General features: G+C 45.3%; 1 protein-coding gene across 1 annotated transcript in view; it reads left to right on the top strand.

Annotated features, from left to right (window-relative positions):
* Positions 1-431: 431 nt before the first annotated feature.
* Positions 432-26544, top strand: part of UBE2G2 (ubiquitin conjugating enzyme E2 G2) — a 44365-nt gene continuing 18252 nt past the window's right edge. Inside the window, exon 1 of the mRNA XM_063429911.1 lies at positions 432-555. Within this exon, the coding sequence (XP_063285981.1) occupies positions 513-555 (43 nt within the window). The 5' untranslated portion in view covers positions 432-512. The remainder of the gene's footprint in view (positions 556-26544) is intronic.

The raw sequence follows: 26544 nt of genomic DNA, 5'->3' as shown, positions 1-26544 counted from the left end.
CTGTCTAGTAAACAGCCACTAGAGGAGGACTTAACCCGTCAAGGTAAATATTTCAGTTTATGAAAACTGCAATAATTACACTTGCAGGGTTAAGGGTAGTGGGAGTTGGCAGAAGTGGTCTGGGTGCCTGTAATGTCCCTTTAAATTTGAAATTCGCCATGAATTCTCCCAGCTTTAGTGGATAACCCTGAGAGTGTGAGAAATAACTGGTGAGAGAGACACTCAGGGAATGTGAGTGACAGCTAAAGAGCAGTTGCTACTCATTTGAGTGTGCCACTTGCTGCTTCTCTCTGTGCCACGTGACATCCTTGGACCTTTAAACCCGGTCACCTGATAGATACTAACCTTGCAGCTGCCTAACCCAGGCGGCCCGCGCGTGCGCTCTAAGAGTGTGCCGCCCAGATAGCGCCATAGAACAGCGCACACTCGGCTTGTCGCTCTAAGAGGACGTATCCGGAAGTCGATTTTGGCATTTCCGTAAACAAAAGTTAGTAGCGACCTTATTCCCGGTGATGGCGGGAACGGCGCTTAAGCGGCTCATGGCTGAATATAAACGTGAGTTTCCGAGAAATCGATTATTAATGTAAGAGTGATAAGAACAAGACATACACTTTCCCGTGTCGCTGGCTGTGTGAGAGTTTGCCATCTGGAATGACTCCTCCTTGCCTGCCATGACTGTGCGTAGCTGTCACAGCTCCCATGTTATATAATACTGGAATGGACACACTGCACGAGCTGGTCTCATGGCTTCCATGGCCTCACTGTATAAACCCAGCGCTATAAATTAATAAAGTAGGTGTTCTGACATTATGGGTGTAAACAAGGGATGCAGACCCTCTGTGTTCTTCAGGTAGGACAAGGCACCAAAGTCTTTTCTTTTTTAAGAAATCTTATTGCTGTATATGGCAACTTGCATGTACTATTGCTGTTAAAAAAAAAAGCCAAACCCCCTGCCCCCTCAAAAAATAGTGTACATGCATTTGACAAGTAGATGTCTTCACACAGATATTTAAGGAAAATTCCAAAGAAAATGGGCGCTGCTACCACAACTATCTCAACTTAGTGGATATGTACAAACGTTTAACATATTTTTTTCACTTGATAGAGTATGCTTAAGAGACACTATTTGCTCTTTATACAGAATCTTCGGTAGAAATAGCAGATGACCTTACCACTTGCAATCTGATTTCATTTGTATGTACACACAGCTGACTGGCTGGATAAATATCTACCATCTTGCACATATGCTCCATCTATTGGCAAAAAAAGTAAACTACACACTGTTTTGTTCATGTACAATACATTGCATATTATGTACAAAACACTGTGCCTATTATTACTATAATAAAATACCTGATTATATAACAGGATGCAGTAAGTAAAACATTTTATATGAAATGGGACAGTTTGACATTTGCTGCCTAGTTTAGGCCCAAAAGTTTTACATTATTTTGGAGGTTGACTGATCCGGTGAATATAGGCCTAACCCTATATGACTCCTCCAATTTTGGGGAGTTGACATATACACCATACACCGTACTCTCTGTGTATACTGATCTGAGCGTTGCAAAAAGACTGTATTCTCTCATACATTGAGCAGCACTCAGGAATGTGGATTTTATATTGCCTGACAGCATGATCTGGCCGTTGGGCAGGCAGGGATTTGTGCTCAAGTAAATTGTGGTGTCAGGAATATATCTGCCCTTTGCCATGCCACGTGCAAAATAATCAACTAGTTTACACACACACACACACACACACTAAGGGCCATCTACACTTCATATGTACACATATGCGACAGGCATATACAAACAGTCGGTATGCTTGCCCAGAATACACACAGACAGTGAGCCACATACCACATGCATACACTTACATCACACACTAGTTGCGTACCCCCACATATGCTGCTGCATTTAGACACATTGAGCCTGCCTCACATAGGCCCCTGAATTTGCACACAGTCTTTTTGTGTTTTGTTTTCTTTCTCTGGACAAGTAGATTGGGCTAGTTAGTACACTTGCCCCTCAGACAAAATACTTTTTTTTTTTTTTTTTTTTTTTTTTTTACCCCTTGTTAAAGTGCATTCATCTCTCATGGGTATGTTATGTGTTTGTTTAGTGAGTGGGAGCTTCATCAATTTTTTTTTATTTTTTTTTTACAATAAGAGCAATAAGGAAATGGAATTCTCTGCCTGAAGAGGTGGTTTTGTCAGTCACTACAGATGTTTAAACTGCAATTGGATAAATACTTGCAAAAACATAACATACAGGGATATCATTTATAATTAATGGGGTAATAGCTGCTTTATCCAAGGAGACATCTGACTGCTATTTTGGGCTCAAGAAGGAATTTTTTCTTAGTTTGTGGCAAAATTGGAAGCGCTTCAGACTAGTTTTTTTTTTTTTTTGCCTTCTTTTGGATCAACAGCAAAAACATATGTGAGGAAGGCTGACCTTGATGGATGCAAGTCTCTTTTCAGCTGTGTAACTATTTAATTTTATGTGCCGGTTTTGAACATTTGCTGCGTGTGAGGTATTCTATAACTTTAGCTGACTTGGTCTTTATGGTGAACATGCAGTTTATGAAATACACTTTCATCTTTGTGTCTTGGTTGCATAAGAGTTGAAAACAGATACCCATGGGTCTTCAATCCAAAGGCTTATGGTAGCTGAGCAACCAGCCCTGAAAATAGGAAAGAGACCTATTCAAGAATCTGAGCATTATGGTTCAAATTCATATGCTTCATGTTGGTCTAGAATTCTAGATCATATGATCTTTCATCTAAAGGAGTGGAAATTGTATTAAAGGGACACTCCAGGCACCCAGACCACTTCAGCTCATTGGAGTGGTCTGGGTGCCAACTCCCACTACCCTTAACCCTGCAAGTGTAATTATTGCAGTTTTTTTAAAACTGCAATATTTACCTTGCAGGGTTAAGTCCTCCCCTAGTGGCTGTCTATTAGACAGCCACTAGAGGACACTTCCTGCTTCATAGCACAGGTTTTCTGTGCTAGAGCGTCGCTGGACGTCCTCACGCTGTGTGAGGACCTCCAGCGTCGCTCTATTCCCCATAGGGAAGCATTGAAATTCATTTTCAATGCTTTCCTATGGGGTGCGCTAATGCGCATGCGCGGCATTGCCGCGCATGCGCATTAGGTCTCCTCGGCCGGCGGGCGAGATCAGTCTCGCCCACCGGCCGACGTAACCAGAAGGAGGAGCGGCGGGGGAGGAGGAAGCAGCGACGTGGGACCTGTCGCTGCCCCTGGTAAGTGACTGAAGGGGTTTTCACCCCTTCAGTAACCGGGGATTGGTGGGTGGGAGGGAGAGGGACCCTCCAGTGCCAGAAAAACGGATCGTTTTTCTGGCACTGGAGTTTCCCTTTAAACCTGTTGAGGGGGTTTGGGGAAGAATGTTGATTGGGGAACAGCACACACAAAATAAATAGTTTTAAATTTTACACGGCAACTTAAAATCACCTATCTTAGCAAACAAATATGGAGATTCATTTTGCAATATGAATATGGACATATTGTATTAAGCCCATCACTATGTCACAGTAACCCAATATTGGTGGGTCCTGCACTAATTTTAAAATGGGAGATTAACATGCGAACAACAATACTTACTGCTTTCAGGGAATCTCCTTAATCTATGCTTTCCTATGTTTTCAGGATTCAGCTGTACAAGAAGTGGCATAATTGTGATGGTGAATTATTCATTTTTGGGATTATTACCTTAAATAGTATGAAGAAGACTAGTACCTGGCTACTTTTACAGCTTCACCGTTTTTTGTTTTTCTATAATGACTTGTTTAGTCTCAGGGATATGGCTCTTTAAAGGACCAGGGAGAGAGGTATTTATCTTTAAATCATGTGGTGGCTTTATATGCTTGTCTTCTTAAAGGTAGATATACACCCTCTCTTGACAATGTGTAGGCATTTGCACTCACCCCTATGCCTATTATTCTATCGTTTGAAACTCACATTTTTATGTGAGAGTTTGATGTATTGAAGTGTAATTACAGCAGTTATTTGTTTTGTTAGGAGTGTTAGATAAAATTATTGAGCAGAGTAAGTGATGAGAACCGCACTCAGTCCCAGTACCTCAGTACCAGCTTGAAAAAGACCTTTCTGGTCGAAACGTTGCGTTGCATTCTGTCATAATAAATCTGCCTGCGGCTTGAAGTTGGAGTGCCTGTGAGTTTTTTCTTCTTGGATTAGATAAAATTATTGACATGATTTTGTCCGTTAATAAAGCTATGCTTTTTCATCTTGCTACAACCGATTTATTCATTATTCCTGTAGTTTGAAAATATGCTTATCATCAGCCTAGGGCTTGACAAATCCCAGGCTGGGATTTTTGAGCCTGTTTAGCCTCTGAGTTGACCTGCTGCCAGAGATTGGAAGGGGGCAGTCTGCTTACGCAGGGCTGTGGCATGCTGGCAAACGGATGGTTGGCTCATTGAGAGCTGAAGTAGGGAAGCGGGCCACAGGCGGCTGACTTAGTTTGGTGGTGAGGGAGCAGTAATCTCCCTGCCCTCTTATGTAGCATGCCCTCCAGTGATGCCAGGAGCCGGAATGACATATCACTAAACAGCGCTCTAGGGAGCAGAGCAGAGAGATGAAAGCAAACCCATTGGACCCCAGGGAAGCTAATCCAGTCCAGCTTTCCCAAAGGTAGGAAAGTTGAATGGATTTAAAATAATATAAGTAATGTGGTGTGTGTGTATCAAATCAGTGTCTCTGTCAGTGAGTGTATGTGTGTGTCAATACTCACCCATTTCCCCACGCTGTGCTGGTGACGCCACGGCTGGCCCCACCTCCATGGCTGAGATAATCTTGATGATCTCAGGCAATCCAGTGCTTCTCTATTGGAAAAAAATTGGGAGACTTGCTCATGGGCCGCATAACGCCATGCTGCACAATCAACTTCTCCTCATAGAGATGCATTAAATCAATGCATCCCTATGAGGAGCGTTATTGTAGGTGTTATAGTGTAATTTAGAAATATACAAAGATGTTTAAATGTCTATCTGTTCCTGTCCAAATTAGAGAAAATTCAATTGCGTATATACGCTGAAGTAATTCAGACTGACACACGGAGTTCAGGTTAAAATAACTTCGAGGAAATTTATTGGCAAGTGAAGCAAGAGCGGGCTCGCAGGCCCTTTTAAGAGGCATTTTGCGTCATCATTGATTTTCAAGATATCAGTAAATAAACATCATTAATTGGATTAATTGTTAAGTGTCTGTGTTAGTGTCCACCTATCAATATAATTAATTGGCTCAAAAACTAAGTGGTTAGCTAAGTGTCCACCCACCAATAGGTGGTATTGTTCTGGACACGGGTGGGGACAGAGGGCTCAAGCGCCATCTTCCCTAGCATGAGGTTTACTCGGTGGAAAGGGGGGCTTGAGCGTCATTTTACACAGTTAGTGATGTCAGGTCTTGTGGTCAGGTGCAAGGTTCTCTTATGAATAGAACATTTCATTAGTACAGTGTTCTCATGGCCTTCAAACTATACTATGTTGCAAGTTAAAGGAAATTCAGCAATTCCTAGGTTAGTCATGTCTTTATAGAGAATACAGTCTCTGTTCATTGTATGTATTCTGTCATGTAATTTAGTTTTAAAATGGATTAAAATGGAGGATCTGTCAGGTAATGAGGACAAAATGGAGGGTTTGTCACAGTGTGAGGTTAAAATGGAGTTAGTACAATAATTCAATACAAGTTCAATAAAGATTTTTAATAATTCTACATCAGTGAGGGAGCAGTAATCTCCCTGCCCTCTTATGTTGCATGCCCTCCAGTGATGCCAGGAGCCGGAATGACATATCACTAAACAGCGCTCTAGGGAGCAGAGCAGAGAGATGAAAGCAAACCCATTGGACCCCAGGGAAGCTAATCCAGTCCAGCTTTCCCAAAGGTAGGAAAGTTGAATGGATTTAAAATAATATAAGTAATGTGGTGTGTGTGTATCAAATCAGTGTCTCTGTCAGTGAGTGTATGTGTGTGTCAATACTCACCCATTTCCCCACGCTGTGCTGGTGACGCCACGGCTGGCCCCACCTCCATGGCTGAGATAATCTTGATGATCTCAGGCAATCCAGTGCTTCTCTATTGGAAAAACATTGGGGGACTTGCTCATGGGCCGCATAACGCCATGCTGCACAATCAACTTCTCCTCATAGAGATGCATTAAATCAATGCATCCCTATGAGGAGCGTTATTGTAGGTGTGGCACACTGTGCAGCACTGACCCGGAAAGCACTTCTAGAGGCCATCTGAGTGTTTGTCACTACAGGTATTCCCAAACCGCAATGTAAACCCTTCCTTTAGTTTGAAAAGTCAGTGTTTACATTGAAAAGCGTGAAGGGACAGTATATAGACTTCAAAACAACTACATTAAGCTGTAGTGGTTCTGGTGACTATAGGGTCCCTCAAGAATTTTTGATGTTATAAAAATCTGGCTCCTAGATTTCAAGCAAAATTGTCAAGCTCTGCTTTTTTTCTTATTGTGACAGTGTGTGACATTTCTACATCTTGCATCAGGACTTTAGTTGGAATACGTCCAAGTTCACGCCCTTCCCTTTAGATTTTCTGTGGCCATATTTATTTATTTTTCCACAAACATAATGGTGGTGCTGATACCAGCTTTTCAGAAAATGTAGTATTAAATGATGACTAACCCTTTTGATAGAGGGTACCCATCAGGTATAATATTCCATATATTGTGGAGAAGGTCTCTCGTGTTGCTGTAAAACCTGAACAAAATTTTTTTAATTACCTAAAATCCAGTGCTGCCCCAAGCTCCCTGCATTGCTTTTCCGCATCCCCTCTTGATGTCAAAGGGGCCTCATAAAGAAGCATGTCATTGGGCCAATTTGCAGTTCAGAGCGCATGCACACACTCTGGTATGGCAGTGGGGGGAGTGGGAAGTGAAAGGGAGGATTTAGTTATAAAAATAACCAAATAAGTGATGGAGAGAGTGCCCACAGAGAGAGAGGGTGGGAAGGGAGATTAATGTATTCCTTGCAGGCGTTCTGTCTGCAAGGGGGAATTTTTCAGATCTGTTCTCAGTGTGCACTGACACATATGTAATCGATGCACATTACATCCCTTCAGCTACCTGGGATGGGAGGGAGAGGGTACCTGCAGTACCAAGAAATTTGCTGGAATTGAATGCACTTTCAGTTCAGTTTTGACAAATCTTTAGATCCCTCACTAATCTGAAATTGTATCCTTAATAATATTTAAACTAACATATATTTAAATATGTCCAAAACAAGAAGTTACAATACATACATTTGAAGTACCTGCATTTGCTTTGTAACTTATGCCTTATATTTCTCCTAGTCATGCATGGCTAAGTAATTTTGTATTATTAGTACAACTATTCTCTGGTTCCTACCCCAGTATTCTCCTGAAGATTTTAAAAGTGCTTCTTTCTACCAGAGAGAAAAAAATGCTGTTCATACCACCACAGGCTTGAAAAAGGAAAAACAAATGTGATTTATTTTGAAAGGAGCTGGGTTATATGTTTCAATATATAGCTGCTTGCAAATATTATAGTTTATTTATATTGTTTGTATATATTTATGATTACCTTTAAAACAATGTACTGGTAGAGCTGCTGAACCCAAATAGAAAATGTATCTTATTATTCACGAGAATTCAAAGAAGGATTTTTAAATTTTTTTTTTTTTTTTTTTTTTAGAACCCATGACAGCTTTGTGTTTCTTATCCTTCCTTTGCTGGTAATATGTGTGCATAAAATCACACTGCCTGTATAAAAACGGTCAATTGTACATTTTTATTCACATTTGCCAAAATCATTTAGTTATATTTCCACATACTACAGAGTAGACCACAGAGCCAGAAAAAAAGAATAAAATGCCATGCAAAGCTAGAAATTGCAGAAATGTTATAAAATCTCCCACTGTCTTAATTTAAGAATACAAATGGAATATTCTTCATACTCTCAACCCTTACGATATCAATAAATATACCCTGTTATCTTACTGTATTGTGCAGTGCTTTATTGTGTCAGTAGATGGAGACATTGCACATTATTAATGGAGAAGCCTGTTTCTTGTCTATTCACTGATGATTAACTAAACTAATCTCTTGCCAAATCTGAACTACCAGACACACTCTGAACATTTCAGTTTTACCTTGCTTCTCATACTATTAATCCTGGCTTGAGATCTAATTCCCTTGTGATATGAATTCTAGGAAAAAAATCAATCTCCAACATATGCATTTGCAAATTATAATTATCTCCTGTTTCTCACTACTGTTCGGAGTGTATCTATAATTTTGTATTCGAGTCAAGTAATAAAAAATAAATTAATGGTATTCTCACTGTCTACGCATACTGCAAGGGCACATTGATTTGAGGGACATTTGTAAAAAACTTATTGTATCTAATTTCACCTTTCTTTTCCTCCCCCCCACCAACATTGTTAAAAACATGTCCATGTTTTCTCTTTAAAGCTTTAGTGTGTCCTCTAGCTGTACAAGTGAATTGTGTGTTGACATAGTGATGTTTAAGCATTCAATTCCAAAGAGTGGTGGGCCTCTTTTTACTTTGTTTGTTTAAAAAAAAAAAAAGGCATCTCCTTTCTTTGATCCTGCACAGCTTTAGTTTGGCCGCAATTCATTTTAAATAAAAATTATAAGTCTAAAATTATCACTTTTGTAAAGCATTACGGGACATGCAAGCAAATGTTTTTTTTTTTTTATCTGCAATTGCAGAAGCACAGTTTAGTTGGCTCTGTCTGCAACTGCATGCAAATTCAACCCTGACAAGGAAGAAACACTCACAACCAAGTCACTGGTCTAGAATGTTTGATTTTTATCTCCTAAAGCCAGGTTCCGCACTGGTTTATTGGATAAGTTGTTTATACCCCATGAGCAGTTCGGTGAAACTGCCCCGCAGACCATACTACTGTTACTATTGGTTTACATATAGGCTGCTGCACATTATAGTGACCCAGGTTATGCGAACTCATTAGCACAGAGTGATCTGCGGTTTGGCTCTCCTGGTGTGAAAAAGGTCAGCCTCACATGTACACAACTCAGACTAAATTGATATTGGGAGTCCAGAACTGAGCATTGCAGCTGCTTGATTCTCACCTGAAAGGTGTTGTTTAGAGATGTAATTAGATTTATTAATTGCTGCAGAGCTAAGCAACTCTCACTTAAAATGAGCGTTTGCAAGGTGCCTATACACCATCAACTTTGCAAAATTATTATGGTATTTAGAGTGACCCTTTAGTAACAGCCAGCCACTTGATTCCAGTTTTAAGCCATTTCTAATGTTGTTTAATAGTAGGTTTTAGCTTGAAACTCCTGCTAAATTTTATTTTATTTTCTGTCCAAGTTGTAAGATGTGCTTTAAAGATTGAAGCAGGAAAAGATCAAGTGCTAGCATTTTCATCCAAGAAACTGTTAATCTTAACCCCTTCAGGACGGAGTCAATAGTGCACGTTCTGATCTAAACAAAACGTAAACAAAAACTGGAATTTGCGCTATATGTCTGTTCACCCGTAGTTCCCCTCTTTAATATTATATGCACCCACACTTATTATATATCATTTTGTTCAGGAGAAACAGGGCTTTTTTTTTTTTTTTTTAATTCTGTATTTTATTTGTGCATGAATAAGACATATTATGTTCACATTGCCACAACATCATGGGTAAACAGTTTTTCAACATAGTGGTACAACATTGAGGTACGATAGGACATTGCACATTTATTTTATATATGTTATTGTCGCTTGCCGAGGAGTTCGGCCTGTTCCGCTTATCAAGAGGTTAGATGCTAGGTTAAAGCTAACTAAACAGCGTGGAATAATATAAGAGTGTGTCCAGACGTTTGGGGATTGCTAATCAGGTTCACTATGCCTAGACTGCCTGGGTGAGCATTTAGTCTGGCTTGGGTACGTAGCACTTGGGTATAGGATAGGGCTATGCATGTTTACAGGCATTGGTGTCGCTGTCTGGGAGTGTTGCTTGTTCTCTGCTCTGCTCAGCCGGACCTGTGTATTGCCCGTTTAATTAGAACATAGCAGATATATCATCTTGCCTGCGCTAGAGAGTGAGGATGGTCGGTGGTGGGTTGACATTGTCAAAGCCTGCGTGGTAATGGTAGGCTAGTCGCATATGGGGGGGGGGGGGGTCGCTTAAAAGCGGCTGGTTGCTCGGTGGCAAATTTAGCCCAGGAGAGAGGCCAATCGCTAGCGATAGGTATGTCGCGCGCCGTGGTATAATGAGACAATGGACAGGTAACTAGTGCCATACAGTGCGTGCACCGCAAAATAGGCCAGGGCCGCATACTATAACATTTTCCCAATCACTATGCAGGTGTTCGGTAATATCAGTTGGGCCCGTCTGTGTGCCCTGAGACACTGGGCTCTCAGTGTAGCTAAGTAGCAGCAATGGGGCCACAGGTTAATTGCTAATTTTCTGACTCTAAGTGTGGTTTTATCTCTATGAAAGGCATTGTACTTGCCCTCAGCCTACCTTGCCATAAGACCTACCTAGTGGTAACTTCCCCCAGTGGGAGATGTAGTAAGAGCCTACAGAAAAACTCATAGGAAAAACAAAACAGAAATATAAAAGCAAACAAACTGTCGAATGAACTGGGCCAACAGGTTTCCGTGAAAGTTCTGTCCAATGAGTAGGGGACCTACGCAGGGTCGCCTGGTCTAAAGAGTAGTCGGGTGTGCCTTTTCACATATACAGGGCTATTGTTTCTTGGAGTCGGATAGTTCCTCAGTAAGTGGGAAGTCAAATCGAAGAAAAATGTTCTTGTCATTCTTTGTGTTCGTTAGGGGGTAATCCACTGTATGAACAGTGCAGTTCTTATAGTCCAGGGAACCGCTGCAGCGGAAAAGCGAGGGTCCTTATTTCACGGGAGGTGTCATGGTTGGCTCATTGATGGTACCGTTGGGGAGGTTCTTCTCGGGGCAAATGTCTCGGAGGTGGCTGGATTCCATGTATGAGTGGCGATGGGTCTAGTAGGTTGTTGCAGTGCGTCGTGAGGAAGGCCCCAGACCGTTAGGTGTCTTCTTGCCTCTGTTAGGTCGGCTATCAGGTAAGAATCTTCCCCCTTAAGCACCTGTAGTTTATGGGGTGTGCGCCACTGGTACTTTATGCCGTTTGCGCGGAGTAAGGCGGTGAGCGGCCTAAGGGATGCGCGCCATGCCATCGTACCTCTAGACAGGTCCGCATAAAAGGTGAGGGACATATCTTCAAAGATGTAAGGAGAGTGTTCCCTAAGGGCGGCCATTAGTGCCGTTTTGTCCTGGCGCTTTTGAAATGTAATTATTGTGTCCCGGGGTGCCGCCACCGGGGCAGTCGTGGGTTTGGGTATGCGGAATGTGTTTTCGATGCACATACCTTTGGCCTGCTTTGTGGGGAGGATTGTGCTCACCAGGTGTCGTATGAGGTGGGGCATTTCGGCGTCGGAGATTGAGTCCGCAATTCCCCTTACTTTGAGGTTTTGAGCCCGCCTCATGTCTTCCATCGCCGCCATTTTCTGGTCCACTTGCAGGTGCTGGCGTTGTAAGGAGGCTACGTCTCGTTGTAGCGTGGTGAGTTGTTGGGTATAGCTCTTGGAGTCTCGTTCGACGGCGCTCATTCGGTCTGACAGGCCCTGAATATCTTTTTTCATACCCACCATGTCAGCCTGGAGGCCTAGTCGTAGCTCCTTCAGCAGCTCCCTCATCTCGGCCTTCGTGACCGGGGACGCATCCGACGGAATCTTAGGTTGCATCTGTGGTCATGTAGTGGGCATGGTCACCTCTTCTTGGTCCGAGGTTAGGGCATCAGAGTTGGTGAGGTCGTCTGCAAAGTCCGCGTAGTCCGCCATGTGGGACTCTTGGGCTTCACATGCTCTCCGCCACAGGTCTCCAATGCTTGCGCCTGGGCGAGTCCCGTCCGATTTAAGTTTTTTGTTTTTCTTCCCCATTGCCCCCTAGATCGTCGGGGTAAGCAGCGAGGGTCTTTTGTCGATTTTGGGGGTGATATTCGTAGATTTAGACAGTATAATTGCTTGTGCAGCACGGAGCTTGCTGGAGTTGCGACCGCTCAACAGGGCTTTAATTTATCATTAACTATTCATATATGGAACATAATTTGTTATGAATAAAATTTAAAAAAAATGTGAGAAAATAAGATTTTTTTTTTTTTACATTTGTATTTCCGTCTGACATTTTAGCTGTGAATGTCATAATACTGTTAGGTTTTACTGCACAAAAATGCACATATTTGTAATCAGCGATGTCTCACGAGTACAACAGTACCCCCCATTAACAGGTTTTATGGTGTTTTGGAAAGTTACAGGGTCAAATATAGAAGGTTCCATTTTCAAATAGAAATTTGCCAGATTGGTAATGTTACCTTTGAGACGGTATGGTAGCCCAGGAATGAGAATTGTGACTAAGTGGCTACTAAGAAAGACTGGACATACCCCACTTGCAATACCTTTGGTTGTCTACTTTTGCAAATGCTATGCCATCATGGGGGTAATTCTCATTCCTGGGCTACCATACACTCTCAAAGGCAACATAACCAATCTGGCAAATTTCAATGTCAAAAAAATGAAATGCAAGCCTTATATGTGACTCTCTAACTTTCCAAAACACCATGAAACCTGTACATGGGGGGTACTGTTATTCTCGGGAGACTTCACTAAACACAAATATTAGTGTTTTAAAACAGTAAAACCTATTACAACAATAATATAGTCCATAAAAGTGCAGTTCGTTTGTAAAAAATGCAAAAAACGTCACTTTTACTTAAAATATCATCGTTTAATACAATTTACCAGTTTGAAACACTAATATTTGAGTTCAGCGAAGTCTCCCGAGTAAAACAGTACCCCCCATGTACAAGTTTTATGGTGTCTTGGAGAGTTACAGGGTCAAATATAGTGCTTGCAAATTAAATTCTCTGCACTTTCTCCCTGTGTTGTCAGGTATGTCAATCAATTTTTTTATTTTTTTTTTAATTCTTTATTTTTGCAGTGCATATGGTGGTAACATTCAGGCACGTGGTACCCCAAAGGCAATCCGCATGCATATTTCAAAACAAAGAGTGATAACATGGAAAGCATTAGGGTATGGTAGTACAATGCACTATTTTTATATTTATGAACAGGCTTAAATCACGTTATTTAGGCATGTTATAGATTGTTTTTGTTGAACATGCTAAACTAGGCAATTTTATGTATACGTTAGTAATCTATTAAACAGGCGATTATATCTGCGTTAAACCCAAGCGATGCACATAACTAAAAGAAAAAAGGTCATACGCTGGAAAACATTTGCATTTAGTACTAAACACGTCAGGTCTAATGTTTGTTGGACAGTTATACACACAGAAGCTGGAATATCGCTGAGTTACTCAGAAGAATAGTAAATACGTTTACATGGGCTGCTGACCAGCCAGTATCCCACCCCACATGACCCCACAGGTGAATGATGACCACAATGCTCAGTAGGAAATAGCTCACTGTGTTCTCTGCCAGGAAGTAATAAACATACATTTATTCTAGCATACTAGAAAATCAAGCATCTAATTTAGACAAGCAAGGCCATGTTTAGGCCAAAGTCAGCCAATACCTGCGACAGGTAAGATAGTGTCCCATAAGGCAGCGTGGGTTTGTCGGTCCTGTAGTTGTGGGTGTGAAGTCAGGAAAAGTGTGCAACCTCTTCTGTCTGTCTGAGGTGCATTTTCGGTGAGTCGGTAGCCACAGGTTGAGCCCGGGGACGATGGGTAGATTTCCCAGGTGAGCGTGTTAGTAGGTCCTGTGGGGGGGTGTGCGGTATCCGAGATGTAGCTTCTGCCAGAATGTTTAAAAAATGCTGTCCTGTCTCGAGAGAGCTCTGGCCAGCACTCCTTGAGGATCACTGTCACACGTGGCGTCCGCCATTGCTAGTGTGCCATTGAAGGTTGGTCTCTGCAGGCTGATTGCGGTGGAGGGCATATTGCTGGCAATTCGTACGGGTGAGGTACACGCTTTTTTCCGACGCCATGTGTATTGAATACGTTTGCCGCCATTTTGCACGCTGCTCAGGATCTCATCCACAGTGTGGTAGCATTTCTTTGCTCTAGGCTCACCACTGTTGCTTGGGCCGGGATAACCCCCACCGGCCCCAGGGGGGGGAGACGGGGCCTGCTCCATGACCTCGAGGGGGTCTGGTGTGATTCAGTCGGGCGGGATAGCGGGGCAGCGGCCGTCTACCCCGCTCACCGCCTAAGTAGGCCTTATCCTGTGCGGACGACTTGAGTCAATCTGAGGGACTAAAACACGGAGTGCAAGCCTCTCCCCAGGTCCAGTGCCCCTTCATGTATCGGACTGCGTTCTCTGGTCGTTAGGAGGGCACCAGTTTGGCTTTTACTTGGTAAAATTGCGCTCGATTGCAGGAGCTGTTGTTTCTTGCGGCTGGTCTGCATGGCGGGCAGGCCCCGCCCCCGTCAATCAAATTTTAATTAATCAAATCACCTAATTATGTTAAAAGATTACATAAATATATGTAAATATATACTCCCTTTTATTTTTATTTATTTATTTATTTATTTTAACCCCTTAAGGACCAAACTTCTGGAATAAAAGGGAATCATGACATGTCACACATGTCATGTGTCCTTAAGGGGTTAAGGACACATGACATGTGTGACATGTAATGATTCCCTTTTATTCCAGAAGTTTGGTCCTTAAGGGGTTAAAGAACATTGAAATATATAACTTTATGTATGTGGACAGGTGACTGAATCAAAGAGAAATCTACCATTATGCAGTCAAGGAATTCATTCCCTGTCATGTGGGATAATTACATAATTTTCCTATTACATGACGTAAAGTGATTATTTTAATAAAGACACGGAGCAGAGTATTGCATATCCCATTCTTTACTGTCCACCAATAGCAGCAAATAATACAAAACAGAATGGAAAATAATGCATACATAGTAACATAGGCCACTCCCAGGCAAGTCCCAGTAAAATAGCAGGCACCACCCTCAGATCTCCCTCTTTCTTGAAGATGCGACCCACCATAACAGAAAGTCCGCAAACAAGAAAAATCAGCAGACATAAACCATCAGCAAACGAAACGTAGAAGTCCAGAATCGAGAACACAGGACCACTTAATCAACAACAGGAAACCAATCCAGAACAGTTCCAACAAGAAAATGCTCCTCCAAGGCAGATGAAAGCCATCAAACGGGTCCAGATCCAGTGGTGTATCCTGGTTTTGTGCTGCCCTAGGCAGGACAAAACTCAGGCTCCCCTTCCCTCCCCACCCCACCCCCACCCAACCCTTCCCCCCCGTCCCGCCTTCTAAATACACACACACACATTCACTGACAAATATGCATACACTAGCTAACAGACACACACACACTCACAGGCAAACACACTTACAGACACACACACTCACTAGCAGACTCACAGACACATGCACACACACACAGTCAGACACAGTCAGACGCACACACAGTCAGACGCACACACAGTCAGACGCACACACAGTCAGACGCACACACAGTCAGACGCACACACAGTCAGACGCACACACAGTCAGACGCACACACAGTCAGACGCACACACAGTCAGACGCACACACAGTCAGACGCACACACAGTCAGACGCACACACAGTCAGACGCACACACAGTCAGACGCACACACAGTCAGACGCACACACAGTCAGATGCACACACAGTCAGACGCACACACATTAACATATATATATATATATATATATATATATATATATATTTTAATTTAACCTACCCCCCAGCCTCCTTACCTTTGGGAATGCTTTGGGGGGGGGGGGGGGGGGGGGTCTCTTTTTCTCCCTGGTGGTCCAGTGGCTGCCGGCCGGGCGTGCAGGCTGCTGTGTGCTGGCGGGTAGGCGGCTGGCGAGGAAGCTCTTCCTCTGAGCTCTCTGCTCAGCTCCCTCGCGCGCCGCAGAGTGAGGCTGGGAGCCGGAAGATGACGTCATCTTCCGGCTCCCAACCTCACTCTGCGGCGCGCGAGGGAGCTGAGCAGAGAGCTCAGAGGAAGAGCTCCCTCGCCAGCCGCCCGCCCAGCAGCCTTGTTAGCCGCAAGGCTAACAAGGCATTTGCCCTGGGCATTTGGGGGCGGCGTTTTTTGCCGCACCCTGGAAAATGCCGCCCAAGGCAAATGCCTTGTTTGCCTTGCGGCTAAAACGCCCCTGTCCAGATCATGCTGTGAAAACATAAAGAACAGGAACCCAAAGGTTAAATCGGTACCATAGACCAACATCAAGGCCAGAATAACTGTAGGCAGTAATCCACATACCAAAATGAACAGCCCATCCCAAAACTCTAAACAGGCACGATCAAAACTAAGTCTCATAAATACAATGCCCAACTTACCATATCTGTGTGTTCAGACCCCTATAATGAACATGGGTGAGAGGAAAAAACAGCAAAAAAAACTAAAGTTGAGAAATTGCTTCACAACGGGTGGGACAAAACTCGCCTCCGTGTCTTTAATAAAACCGTAACTTTACATAAAGTAATAGGACAAATGTAATTTTATTAAAAGACATGGAGGTTCATATTGCAAGTTTAAAGCTGATCAACCACCGCAGAAAACCCATGAGTAAGAGGCCGAAAATAAAACTCTCACAAAACGTTGACTCCCGCGACCAATCGGCCATCCTCATAAGGTCTTCCAAACGTGCACCTGATGCCATAATCGATGAGGCAGAGGTACGCCAAAAACAAATGCCGATACTAGCCTGGTCCGAAATCCATTTCAACCAATGGGACAACGTAGCGCTCGCAACTGGAGCAAAAAGAGGGTTGACAGGAAAAGTTGAGGTGTAGAAGTGGAACGATGTGGCCTGGTACGATCTTTTTATTTGTGTAAACGTAAACACGCCATCGGACACAAATTCTGTGTCGAAGGAAACACTGGATACAACACTGACTTAATAGAAGATTTAGTACGTCTGGAAATATTGAAAGTCACACTTTCCAGAGTGTATGATCTGGCATCAAAATCCAACGCATGGACATCCGACACCCCTTTGCAAGAGATGATGCAAAAGAGACAAACCAATTTAACTGACAATTGACGTAACGAGAGATCCTGGTTAAAAGGCCAGGCACTGACAAAAGACAGAACGGAGACATCCCATGTGGATGAATAATGCGGACGAAAGAGACGAGAACCGCAGAGAAGGCGACACACCAAAGGATGTTGGCGGGACAACCACGAAACCCCTGGTGGGTCGAAGATATAGCCAAACTGTATAGATCGTCCGGTAGGCCCTGCCAGCTTGAAACAGAGAAGTCAGGAATTCCAGACTAGTTATCACAGGGGCTGAAACGGGATCCATGTCCCTAGCCAGGCACCAGCCAGTCCAAGCTGACACATATGATCTAGTTCTGGGAGCCCATGTGTCTGCCAACAGTCGTTAAGCAGTCTCTGAAACTCCCTGGACCTCCCAGGGTCCCCATAAATCCGCCATGCCATGAGAAGGAGGGATCCCTCCACCAGTAGAGGGTGACATCCCTCCACCAGTAGAGGGTGACATCCCTCCACCAGTAGAGGGTGACATCCCTCCACCAGTAGAGGGTGACATCCCTCCACCAGTAGAGGGTGACATCCCTCCACCAGTAGAGGGTGACATCCCTCCACCAGTAGAGGGTGACATCCCTCCACCAGTAGAGGGTGACATCCCTCCACCAGTAGAGGGTGACATCCCTCCACCAGTAGAGGGTGACATCCCTCCACCAGTAGAGGGTGACATCCCTCCACCAGTAGAGGGTGACATCCCTCCACCAGTAGAGGGTGACATCCCTCCACCAGTAGAGGGTGACATCCCTCCACCAGTAGAGGGTGACATCCCTCCACCAGTAGAGGGTGACATCCCTCCACCAGTAGAGGGTGACATCCCTCCACCAGTAGAGGGTGACATCCCTCCACCAGTAGAGGGTGACATCCCTCCACCAGTAGAGGGTGACATCCCTCCACCAGTAGAGGGTGACATCCCTCCACCAGTAGAGGGTGACATCCCTCCACCAGTAGAGGGTGACATCCCTCCACCAGTAGAGGGTGACATCCCTCCACCAGTAGAGGGTGACATCCCTCCACCAGTAGAGGGTGACATCCCTCCACCAGTAGAGGGTGACATCCCTCCACCAGTAGAGGGTGACATCCCTCCACCAGTAGAGGGTGACATCCCTCCACCAGTAGAGGGTGACATCCCTCCACCAGTAGAGGGTGACATCCCTCCACCAGTAGAGGGTGACATCCCTCCACCAGTAGAGGGTGACATCCCTCCACCAGTAGAGGGTGACATCCCTCCACCAGTAGAGGGTGACATCCCTCCACCAGTAGAGGGTGACATCCCTCCACCAGTAGAGGGTGACATCCCTCCACCAGTAGAGGGTGACATCCCTCCACCAGTAGAGGGTGACATCCCTCCACCAGTAGAGGGTGACATCCCTCCACCAGTAGAGGGTGACATCCCTCCACCAGTAGAGGGTGACATCCCTCCACCAGTAGAGGGTGACATCCCTCCACCAGTAGAGGGTGACATCCCTCCACCAGTAGAGGGTGACATCCCTCCACCAGTAGAGGGTGACATCCCTCCACCAGTAGAGGGTGACATCCCTCCACCAGTAGAGGGTGACATCCCTCCACCAGTAGAGGGTGACATCCCTCCACCAGTAGAGGGTGACATCCCTCCACCAGTAGAGGGTGACATCCCTCCACCAGTAGAGGGTGACATCCCTCCACCAGTAGAGGGTGACATCCCTCCACCAGTAGAGGGTGACATCCCTCCACCAGTAGAGGGTGACATCCCTCCACCAGTAGAGGGTGACATCCCTCCACCAGTAGAGGGTGACATCCCTCCACCAGTAGAGGGTGACATCCCTCCACCAGTAGAGGGTGACATCCCTCCACCAGTAGAGGGTGACATCCCTCCACCAGTAGAGGGTGACATCCCTCCACCAGTAGAGGGTGACATCCCTCCACCAGTAGAGGGTGACATCCCTCCACCAGTAGAGGGTGACATCCCTCCACCAGTAGAGGGTGACATCCCTCCACCAGTAGAGGGTGACATCCCTCCACCAGTAGAGGGTGACATCCCTCCACCAGTAGAGGGTGACATCCCTCCACCAGTAGAGGGTGACATCCCTCCACCAGTAGAGGGTGACATCCCTCCACCAGTAGAGGGTGACATCCCTCCACCAGTAGAGGGTGACATCCCTCCACCAGTAGAGGGTGACATCCCTCCACCAGTAGAGGGTGACATCCCTCCACCAGTAGAGGGTGACATCCCTCCACCAGTAGAGGGTGACATCCCTCCACCAGTAGAGGGTGACATCCCTCCACCAGTAGAGGGTGACATCCCTCCACCAGTAGAGGGTGACATCCCTCCACCAGTAGAGGGTGACATCCCTCCACCAGTAGAGGGTGACATCCCTCCACCAGTAGAGGGTGACATCCCTCCACCAGTAGAGGGTGACATCCCTCCACCAGTAGAGGGTGACATCCCTCCACCAGTAGAGGGTGACATCCCTCCACCAGTAGAGGGTGACATCCCTCCACCAGTAGAGGGTGACATCCCTCCACCAGTAGAGGGTGACATCCCTCCACCAGTAGAGGGTGACATCCTCCCGTCGGATCGCGAAGCAGGCCTGGGAACGATGGCAACAGCCTGGGACAGTCTACCGATAACTCCAGAAGTTGAGGAAACCACGACTGCATCACCTTAAATGGAGTCACAAGCACAAGTTCGGCTAGTTGGAATGAACTTGTGTGGAACCATGGAGAATGGGGGAATGCATACAGGAGATCTCCACACTAGTCCTGCAGGAAGATGTCATCCGTACGGAGACAAATGCATGCATATGCCTGGTTCCTCTCGAAACTTCGATTCACGAAAGAAACCGCCAGAAGTTCGCATTGATGTGGAGTCAGATTCAGAGTCCGATTAACGACCCCCTGTCAACACACCTTCGCAGTGGGCACCCCAGCAATGGAGACCCGCGTCCGAGTCTATGGTGAACTCCGGTCGTGAGCCAAAGATCGTCCTGCCGTGCCACGCAGACAGATTGAGGACCCAACACTGTAGTGCGTCTCTTGGTACGCTATCCAGGGTACACAAGTCTGCGTAAGATGCGCCCTCTCGTAGATGAGCTATCTTAACCTCTTGAGAGCCACGTAGGGGAGAGGAGCGAAGAACACCGCCTGGATAGACTAGGCTAGCAGTCCGATGAGACGTGCTAAATGACACTAGGTGATCCGTGGACGGAGAAGCGCCTTGCGCAATTCTTTGCGAATTGTCCATATCTTAGCAGTTGGCAGGCTCAACGATTCTCCCTCCGAATCCACACGGAAACCCAGAATTCCATGCGTCTGGATGGGGTCAGGCAGGTCTTGTCCCAGTTGACGATGAACCAATGTCGGGTGCGAAGTAGATCTCGAGAAGGTACGACAACCGGGACCGTCCGATACGCATTTTTCAAATCTAGTTTCGCCAACCAGTGTCTGGGGAGGGGTAGGTCCCTCAGAAGATGGATGCCCTCCATCTTGAAATGGCGGTAGCGTACCATTGCATTGAGTGGGCGCAAATTGATGACAGGACGCATTTGTCCGCCTTTCCTTTCCCCCAGGAATAGTGTTTATGACCCCTGCAGGGTCTAGGGCAGCCAGTTCGATTGCCTGCTTGTCGCAGAGGGCTGCGATTCCTCGTCGATCAACTTGCGGTCACCGAGGGAGAAACTAAACGGTCGAGGAGGTGGAATATCGTAAGGCATGCTTACAAGGTCCATATGAAAACTTGCACCGTGACTAGCACCCATGTGTCTGAGGTTACTGCTGACCAAGCTAGGAAAAAATTAGTCTGCCCCCTACACAAACAGGAGAAGAAACTCTAGGTGTATGTAAACTCACCGTATGGGCGTTCTGCTCCTGCTAGTCCGCGGAAACCGCTTGACTGCTACGGCCATCCCTGTGATGGGAAGAAAGTGGATTAACACTCCTGGCAATGCAAATCGCTCTCTGGACCCAATCACGGAGTTCCTCCGGGTCCACCATACGGTTCTCAGCTCTGGCGTCTTCCGTTAAGTCAAATAATATCGCACGGGGGCCAAATACATTGAGGTGTTTGTCTTGGCACAATCTTAAGTGCCGAGTCCAGCCCTTACATGGGTTCCAACCCAACTTAGCCAAAAACTGGGTCAACTTAGGGTCTACATCTGGGGTGTCACACACTCTGTTAAGCACTAAAGGCCTGGGACGTTCTGCCTGATGCGGAAAGACACACTTGCGTGATTGAGACACGCCCTCTGGGGCGACCAAAGGTACCCAAGTTATAGGTGTTCTGGAGGCAGAGTGGGAGGTATGTTCGGCTTTGCAAAGAGCCCTCTTGGGCGCCCCACCTGGAGACAGTAACTACACCGGGCAGGCAAAGACACAGAAGGGGGGGGGGGAGAATGACCGGAAGGAAGCACACAGTCCCCACAGCTCGCAAGACTCGCAGGAGGCAACAAACCACACGAACACGGCAAAAATTACTGCTGAACAAACGCGTTCGACTCGTGAACGAAATGCATTCGCGGTTAGGACGCATCCACTAAGGCAAAATATGCGAACAGGCAAAAAAAGTCAAGCGTTTGGGTAAAAGTCCGCAAACGCGAAATAGCGTTCGCAAACCGAACACTGTCACTAAACGAAAGCACCTGGCGTTGGTACAATAAAACTGCCAAACCCAAGTCGGATGGGCGCGAAAAAGCGTGCCAAATGGCGCCACAAACGGCCCGGGTTCACCAGGAGCCCCAAAACAGAAGGGGAGACAACAGGAGGGTAAATAGAAGAAAAACAGAACAGTCCAGCAGAAATAAAGGTCAGGCAGAGGGGGAACCGAATCAGAAGCTTAAAGCCGGGACAATGGAAAAAGGGGTATAACAGAAAAATAATGGAAAAGGGGTATAACAGAGAAAACCTCAGACAGAGCAGGTTTGAACTGGTCTGGGACCCGGAGTCCAGCAAAAATACTGCAGTACACAAACTGAAAATACATGCACAATAACAGCAAAATAGGAAACAAAAACCACAATAAATGACAATCCCACATTGTTAGATTAAAGGAACACTATAGTGTCAGGAATACAAACATGTATTTCTAACACTGTAGTCCTGATGTGGCATATATAATTGCCTCCATCTCCATCAGTCTTGATGATCTTGGCCTATCCAAAGCTTTCCCATAGGAAAGCATCGGGAGACTATTGCGCATGCATTGCGTCAGTCAGTATCTCTATGGGAAAAGTTCACCGTCTCCATGCAGAGCGTGGAGATACTGAGCGCGGACTAGAAAGCACAACTAGTGGCTGCTTGAGTGATTGCCACTGGAGATATTACTAACCACCAATGTAAACACTGCCTTCCTCTGAAAAGGCAGCATTTACATTGAAAAGTTTGCATCAACAGTTTAGACACCAATACCACTACATTAAAGGGACACTAAAGTCACCTGAACAACTACAGCTTAATGGAGTTGTTCAGGTATGATCTATAGCTCCTTGCAGGCAATCTAAGGTAAACACTGTATTTTCAGAGAAAATACAGTGTTTACATTGATTGATAGGAATACCTCCAGTGGCCGCCACTCAGACGGCCACCAGAGGGACTTCCTATCATGCAGGGCCCTAAAAAGGCCCTGTACACGTCAGACGTATTAAAATACGTCTGACGTGTGCAGGAGAGAGAAGGCACTGTGTGCGCGCCTTCTCTCTCCAGCCTGTCAGCAGAGGAGGGGGGCGGGCAAAGACCGCAAGCTGAGCTGTTGCTCAGCTCACAGCCGCGCACATGCGCGGTAGTGAGCTCAGGACTTCACAGGGCGGCATGAATGCCGCCCTCTGAAGTATGTGCGCATGTGTGGCGAAGCCGCGCATGCGCACAAGGGAGCAATGACGCTTCCAAATGGAAGCGTCTGATTGCTCCCTGCTCGCGCCCGCCTATTTCGTCATTTTGACGAAATAGGGGGCGCGGCTTCACGAGGCTCCTGGCGCTGGAACCAGGTGAGTAAATTCGGCTGCGTGGAGAGTCCCTTTTAACCCCTTAAGGACACATGACGTGTGTGACACGTCATGATTCCATTTTATTCCAGAAGTTTGGTCCTTAAGGGGTTAAGCTGCATAAGCTTTAATTTATTAACTGTGAGTAAACCTATTGCCTTTTCTTGGCAGTGGCAGTATGTGACAGGTTTGATAGAAACTAGAAAACTGATGCCCAACTAATAAAGACAGCAAACCCAAATCTCTTGCTGCAGAAATGTTACAGTGGTTATAGTGCTTGGAGTGTATTCTGCCACACATTGTCTCTATTAAGGTACAGTATACTCCATAGAAGTCTGACTGTATGTGTCTTGATTATAAGTTTTCGAGAACAGTTTTTGCTCTGTCGTTGCGAAAAACCTGATACATTTGAGAGACTTATTTTTAAAGGTTTTTCCTCCAGTGACTTCTTTTGTAGCCATTCCTTGGTATGTTAATATTTTGTTGTTGTTGAACAATGACACATCTTTAAACTTAACTTATCATCATCATACCGTGCCCCTTAGTCCTGTCTTACTCCGAACTTGACTGTAGGAGGATGAGATCAGAAAAGAGGGGATTTGAGGCTTTAAGATCACAAAGAATCATCATGCCAGTGGATTAACAGGGTTTAACAAGACATTTTGAATTCATTGAGTTTATGAATAGGCTACTTTCAAGTAGAGGTAGAACTTCTCTAATTAGACTGCTATATCCGAAAACACTTGGAGGCAATACACCATGCAGTGACATGGCCTCTGTCCGTGACTTGTCACTCTTCCCTACCTAAGGTGCTAAATTCATCTCTTCGATTGATAAAAATCCTATGAGATTTTTGTTCGTGTTATGTGAAAAAGGAATCCAGAGAGAGAAATAGAGGTTTATAAACTTCAAAAATATTCATTTTGCACATTAAAGGACCACTATAGTGCCCTGAGGGTGCCCCCACCCTCAGGGTCCCACTCCCGTGGCGCTGAGGGGGGAGGAAGGGGTTAATCGCTTACCTCTTTTCCAGCGCCGGGCTCCCTCGGCGCTGGAGACTCTCTTCACTCTTCTTCCGTCATCGGCTGAATGCGAGGCAAGAGCATCTTCTCACTGTCAAGCCTCGTGGCGTGGTGAGAGGCTTGGCATCTGCCATCTTGGGTTGATTTGAGTGGGTGAGAATTGTACTGCAGCATGAGCCTGTGCTGGGCAGCAGGTCCACCAGTGACCGGTGAGTGTAGCTATGTTGATGGGGCTGGGATAACCCCCACCGGCGGGGGGAGGAACGGGATCCCGTACTGTGTCAGCTTGTTCCAGTGGGTGCTCAAGCGGGTAGAACGGCTGCCTCTCCCACACTTTCACACCCGGGTAGGCCGCAACAGCGTCTCGGGCTCAGATTGTTTGTCTTGCGTCAGTAACGCTCAGGTTGAAGCAGAGTTAAATGTAGGCTGTCTCCAGCTCATGGATTGCTGTTTTTTGCTATTAATAAATCTTCTGTTAATGCTGCACTAGATGCATATTTCCTGGCTTTGATTGACACAGTCTGCATGAAAACAAAATGGCATCATTTTCAGATGTAACTCACTTTAAAAGTTTTTATCTCCTATTCTGTTATTTGAACTCTAATAACATAGAGCAGGAGAGAAGACATTTGAAATTAAACCGTTTGAAATTAAGGAAGTGTAAACATTAGATGTCTCTTTACAGGAAGTGTTTGGTGTGATGTGACTAGGGCTGCATAAAGTAATCTAACTTGTAAATGGCAGAGAATTGAGCAATAAGACTATAAGAGCATGATCTATACAGCAAAACTGCTTAATTAAGCTAAAGTTGTTTTGGTTACTATGGTGTCCCTGTAAACTCCAATACACAAATAGATTAGCACCCTTGTAGGTAATCTGTTCAGAGCAGTGGGGAATAGCATGGCGATTCTTGAATCTGTACACCTGCCGTAAATTGCTGAAACTAACATATACCATAAATTAGCACAGGGATAGACAACCTATGGCATGTGTGCCATGTACGGCACTCGAGGTGTCTCTGCACGGCACTCAAGGCTGCTAGAGCCAAACCAACTCTGACTGGATGTCCTCCCGCTTTTTAAAACTCAATCTCTTATTAGAAAAGGAGACACTGAATTAATGTTGGGAGAGAGAGGAGAAAAACCAAGAGAGGACAGTGTCACAGAGAGATTGAAGAGTTTGGAGAAGGTGAACATGGTCAACAGTGTCAAAGGCAGCAGAGACGTCAAGAAGAATTAGTATAGAGTAGTGCCATTTGGACTTAACTGCAATTAAGTCGTTAGTGACTTTAATAAGAGAAGTCTCAGTAGAGTGGGCGGAAGCCAGACTGAAGAGGGTCAAGGAGAGAGTTGGAATTGAGGAAGCAAGTCGGACAGGTAAAGACAAGTCTTTCCAGAAGCTTTGAGGAAAAAGGGAGCAGGGATATGGGATGATAGTTAGAAGGGGAGGACCGGTCAAGAAATGTGTTTTTTAAAGAAGGGTACTACAGTAGCATGTTTAAGGGCAGCAGGGACAACACCAAAATAGAGAGAGCAATTTAAGATGTGTGTTAAGGAAGGCAAAAGACAAGAGGAGAGAGATCTGATAAGGTGAGATGGGACAGGATCAAGCAGGCAAGTGGTGGGTCGAGAGGAAAGAAGAAGAGCAGCCATCTCTTCAGTAGCCTGGGAGAAGGTTTAAAGTGTAGGAAAGGCATGACCTAGGTGTGGTTAAGAATGAGAGGGGCAAGGTGGGGAGAATTCTTTCATTAGCTGTTCAATCTTGTCTGTAAAGGACGTGATGCCACCAACACTGCTAGATATATACACAGAGCTGCAGAATAACCCTCCCCTCATACAAATAATACGAACAGTCCACACAGAAACACAACACACAATCCGCATAAACTCAACACCACTGACAATCCACATTCATGCAGCCTCTCACATGCAATACCCCAAACAACCCCACACATACACACACTACCAAATACACAATGTGACATACATACACACAAACAATTCCACAAGCAGCCTCACTACACAGCCCACATTCATAGGTATCATACACGGTACCACAAACTACTCATGAACACATACAATATAACAGCTCATACAAATTCAATGATACAAAGCAACTGCAGTATAACGAACACAAGCAGAATAGAGCAACATACACACTTTAATTTAAAAAAATAGGTCTGGCACGCTACGGGACATCGCAATCTTATTTCGGCACAGTGCTGCTAAAAGGTTGCCTACTCCCGATTTAGCATATTATGCTTACACTACTTCATATTTAAGCAGTGAATTGGTTAAGCTCTCTGTTTATGTGTTTTTTAGTTTTTTTGCGCAATATTGAGTTTTACAAAGACCCATATAATTAAAGGTTGACTCAGACAGTTGCTAATTTTGTGTCAGCCGTCTTTTCACTGGCTGTCACGGACTGCTGCTTTAAATCT

Source organism: Pelobates fuscus, chromosome 8, assembly GCF_036172605.1.
Source record: "Pelobates fuscus isolate aPelFus1 chromosome 8, aPelFus1.pri, whole genome shotgun sequence".
NCBI classification, from domain to species: domain Eukaryota; kingdom Metazoa; phylum Chordata; class Amphibia; order Anura; family Pelobatidae; genus Pelobates; species Pelobates fuscus.
The sequence above is the reverse complement of the archived record's forward strand: the minus strand, read 5'-3'. Positions and strand labels throughout refer to the sequence as shown.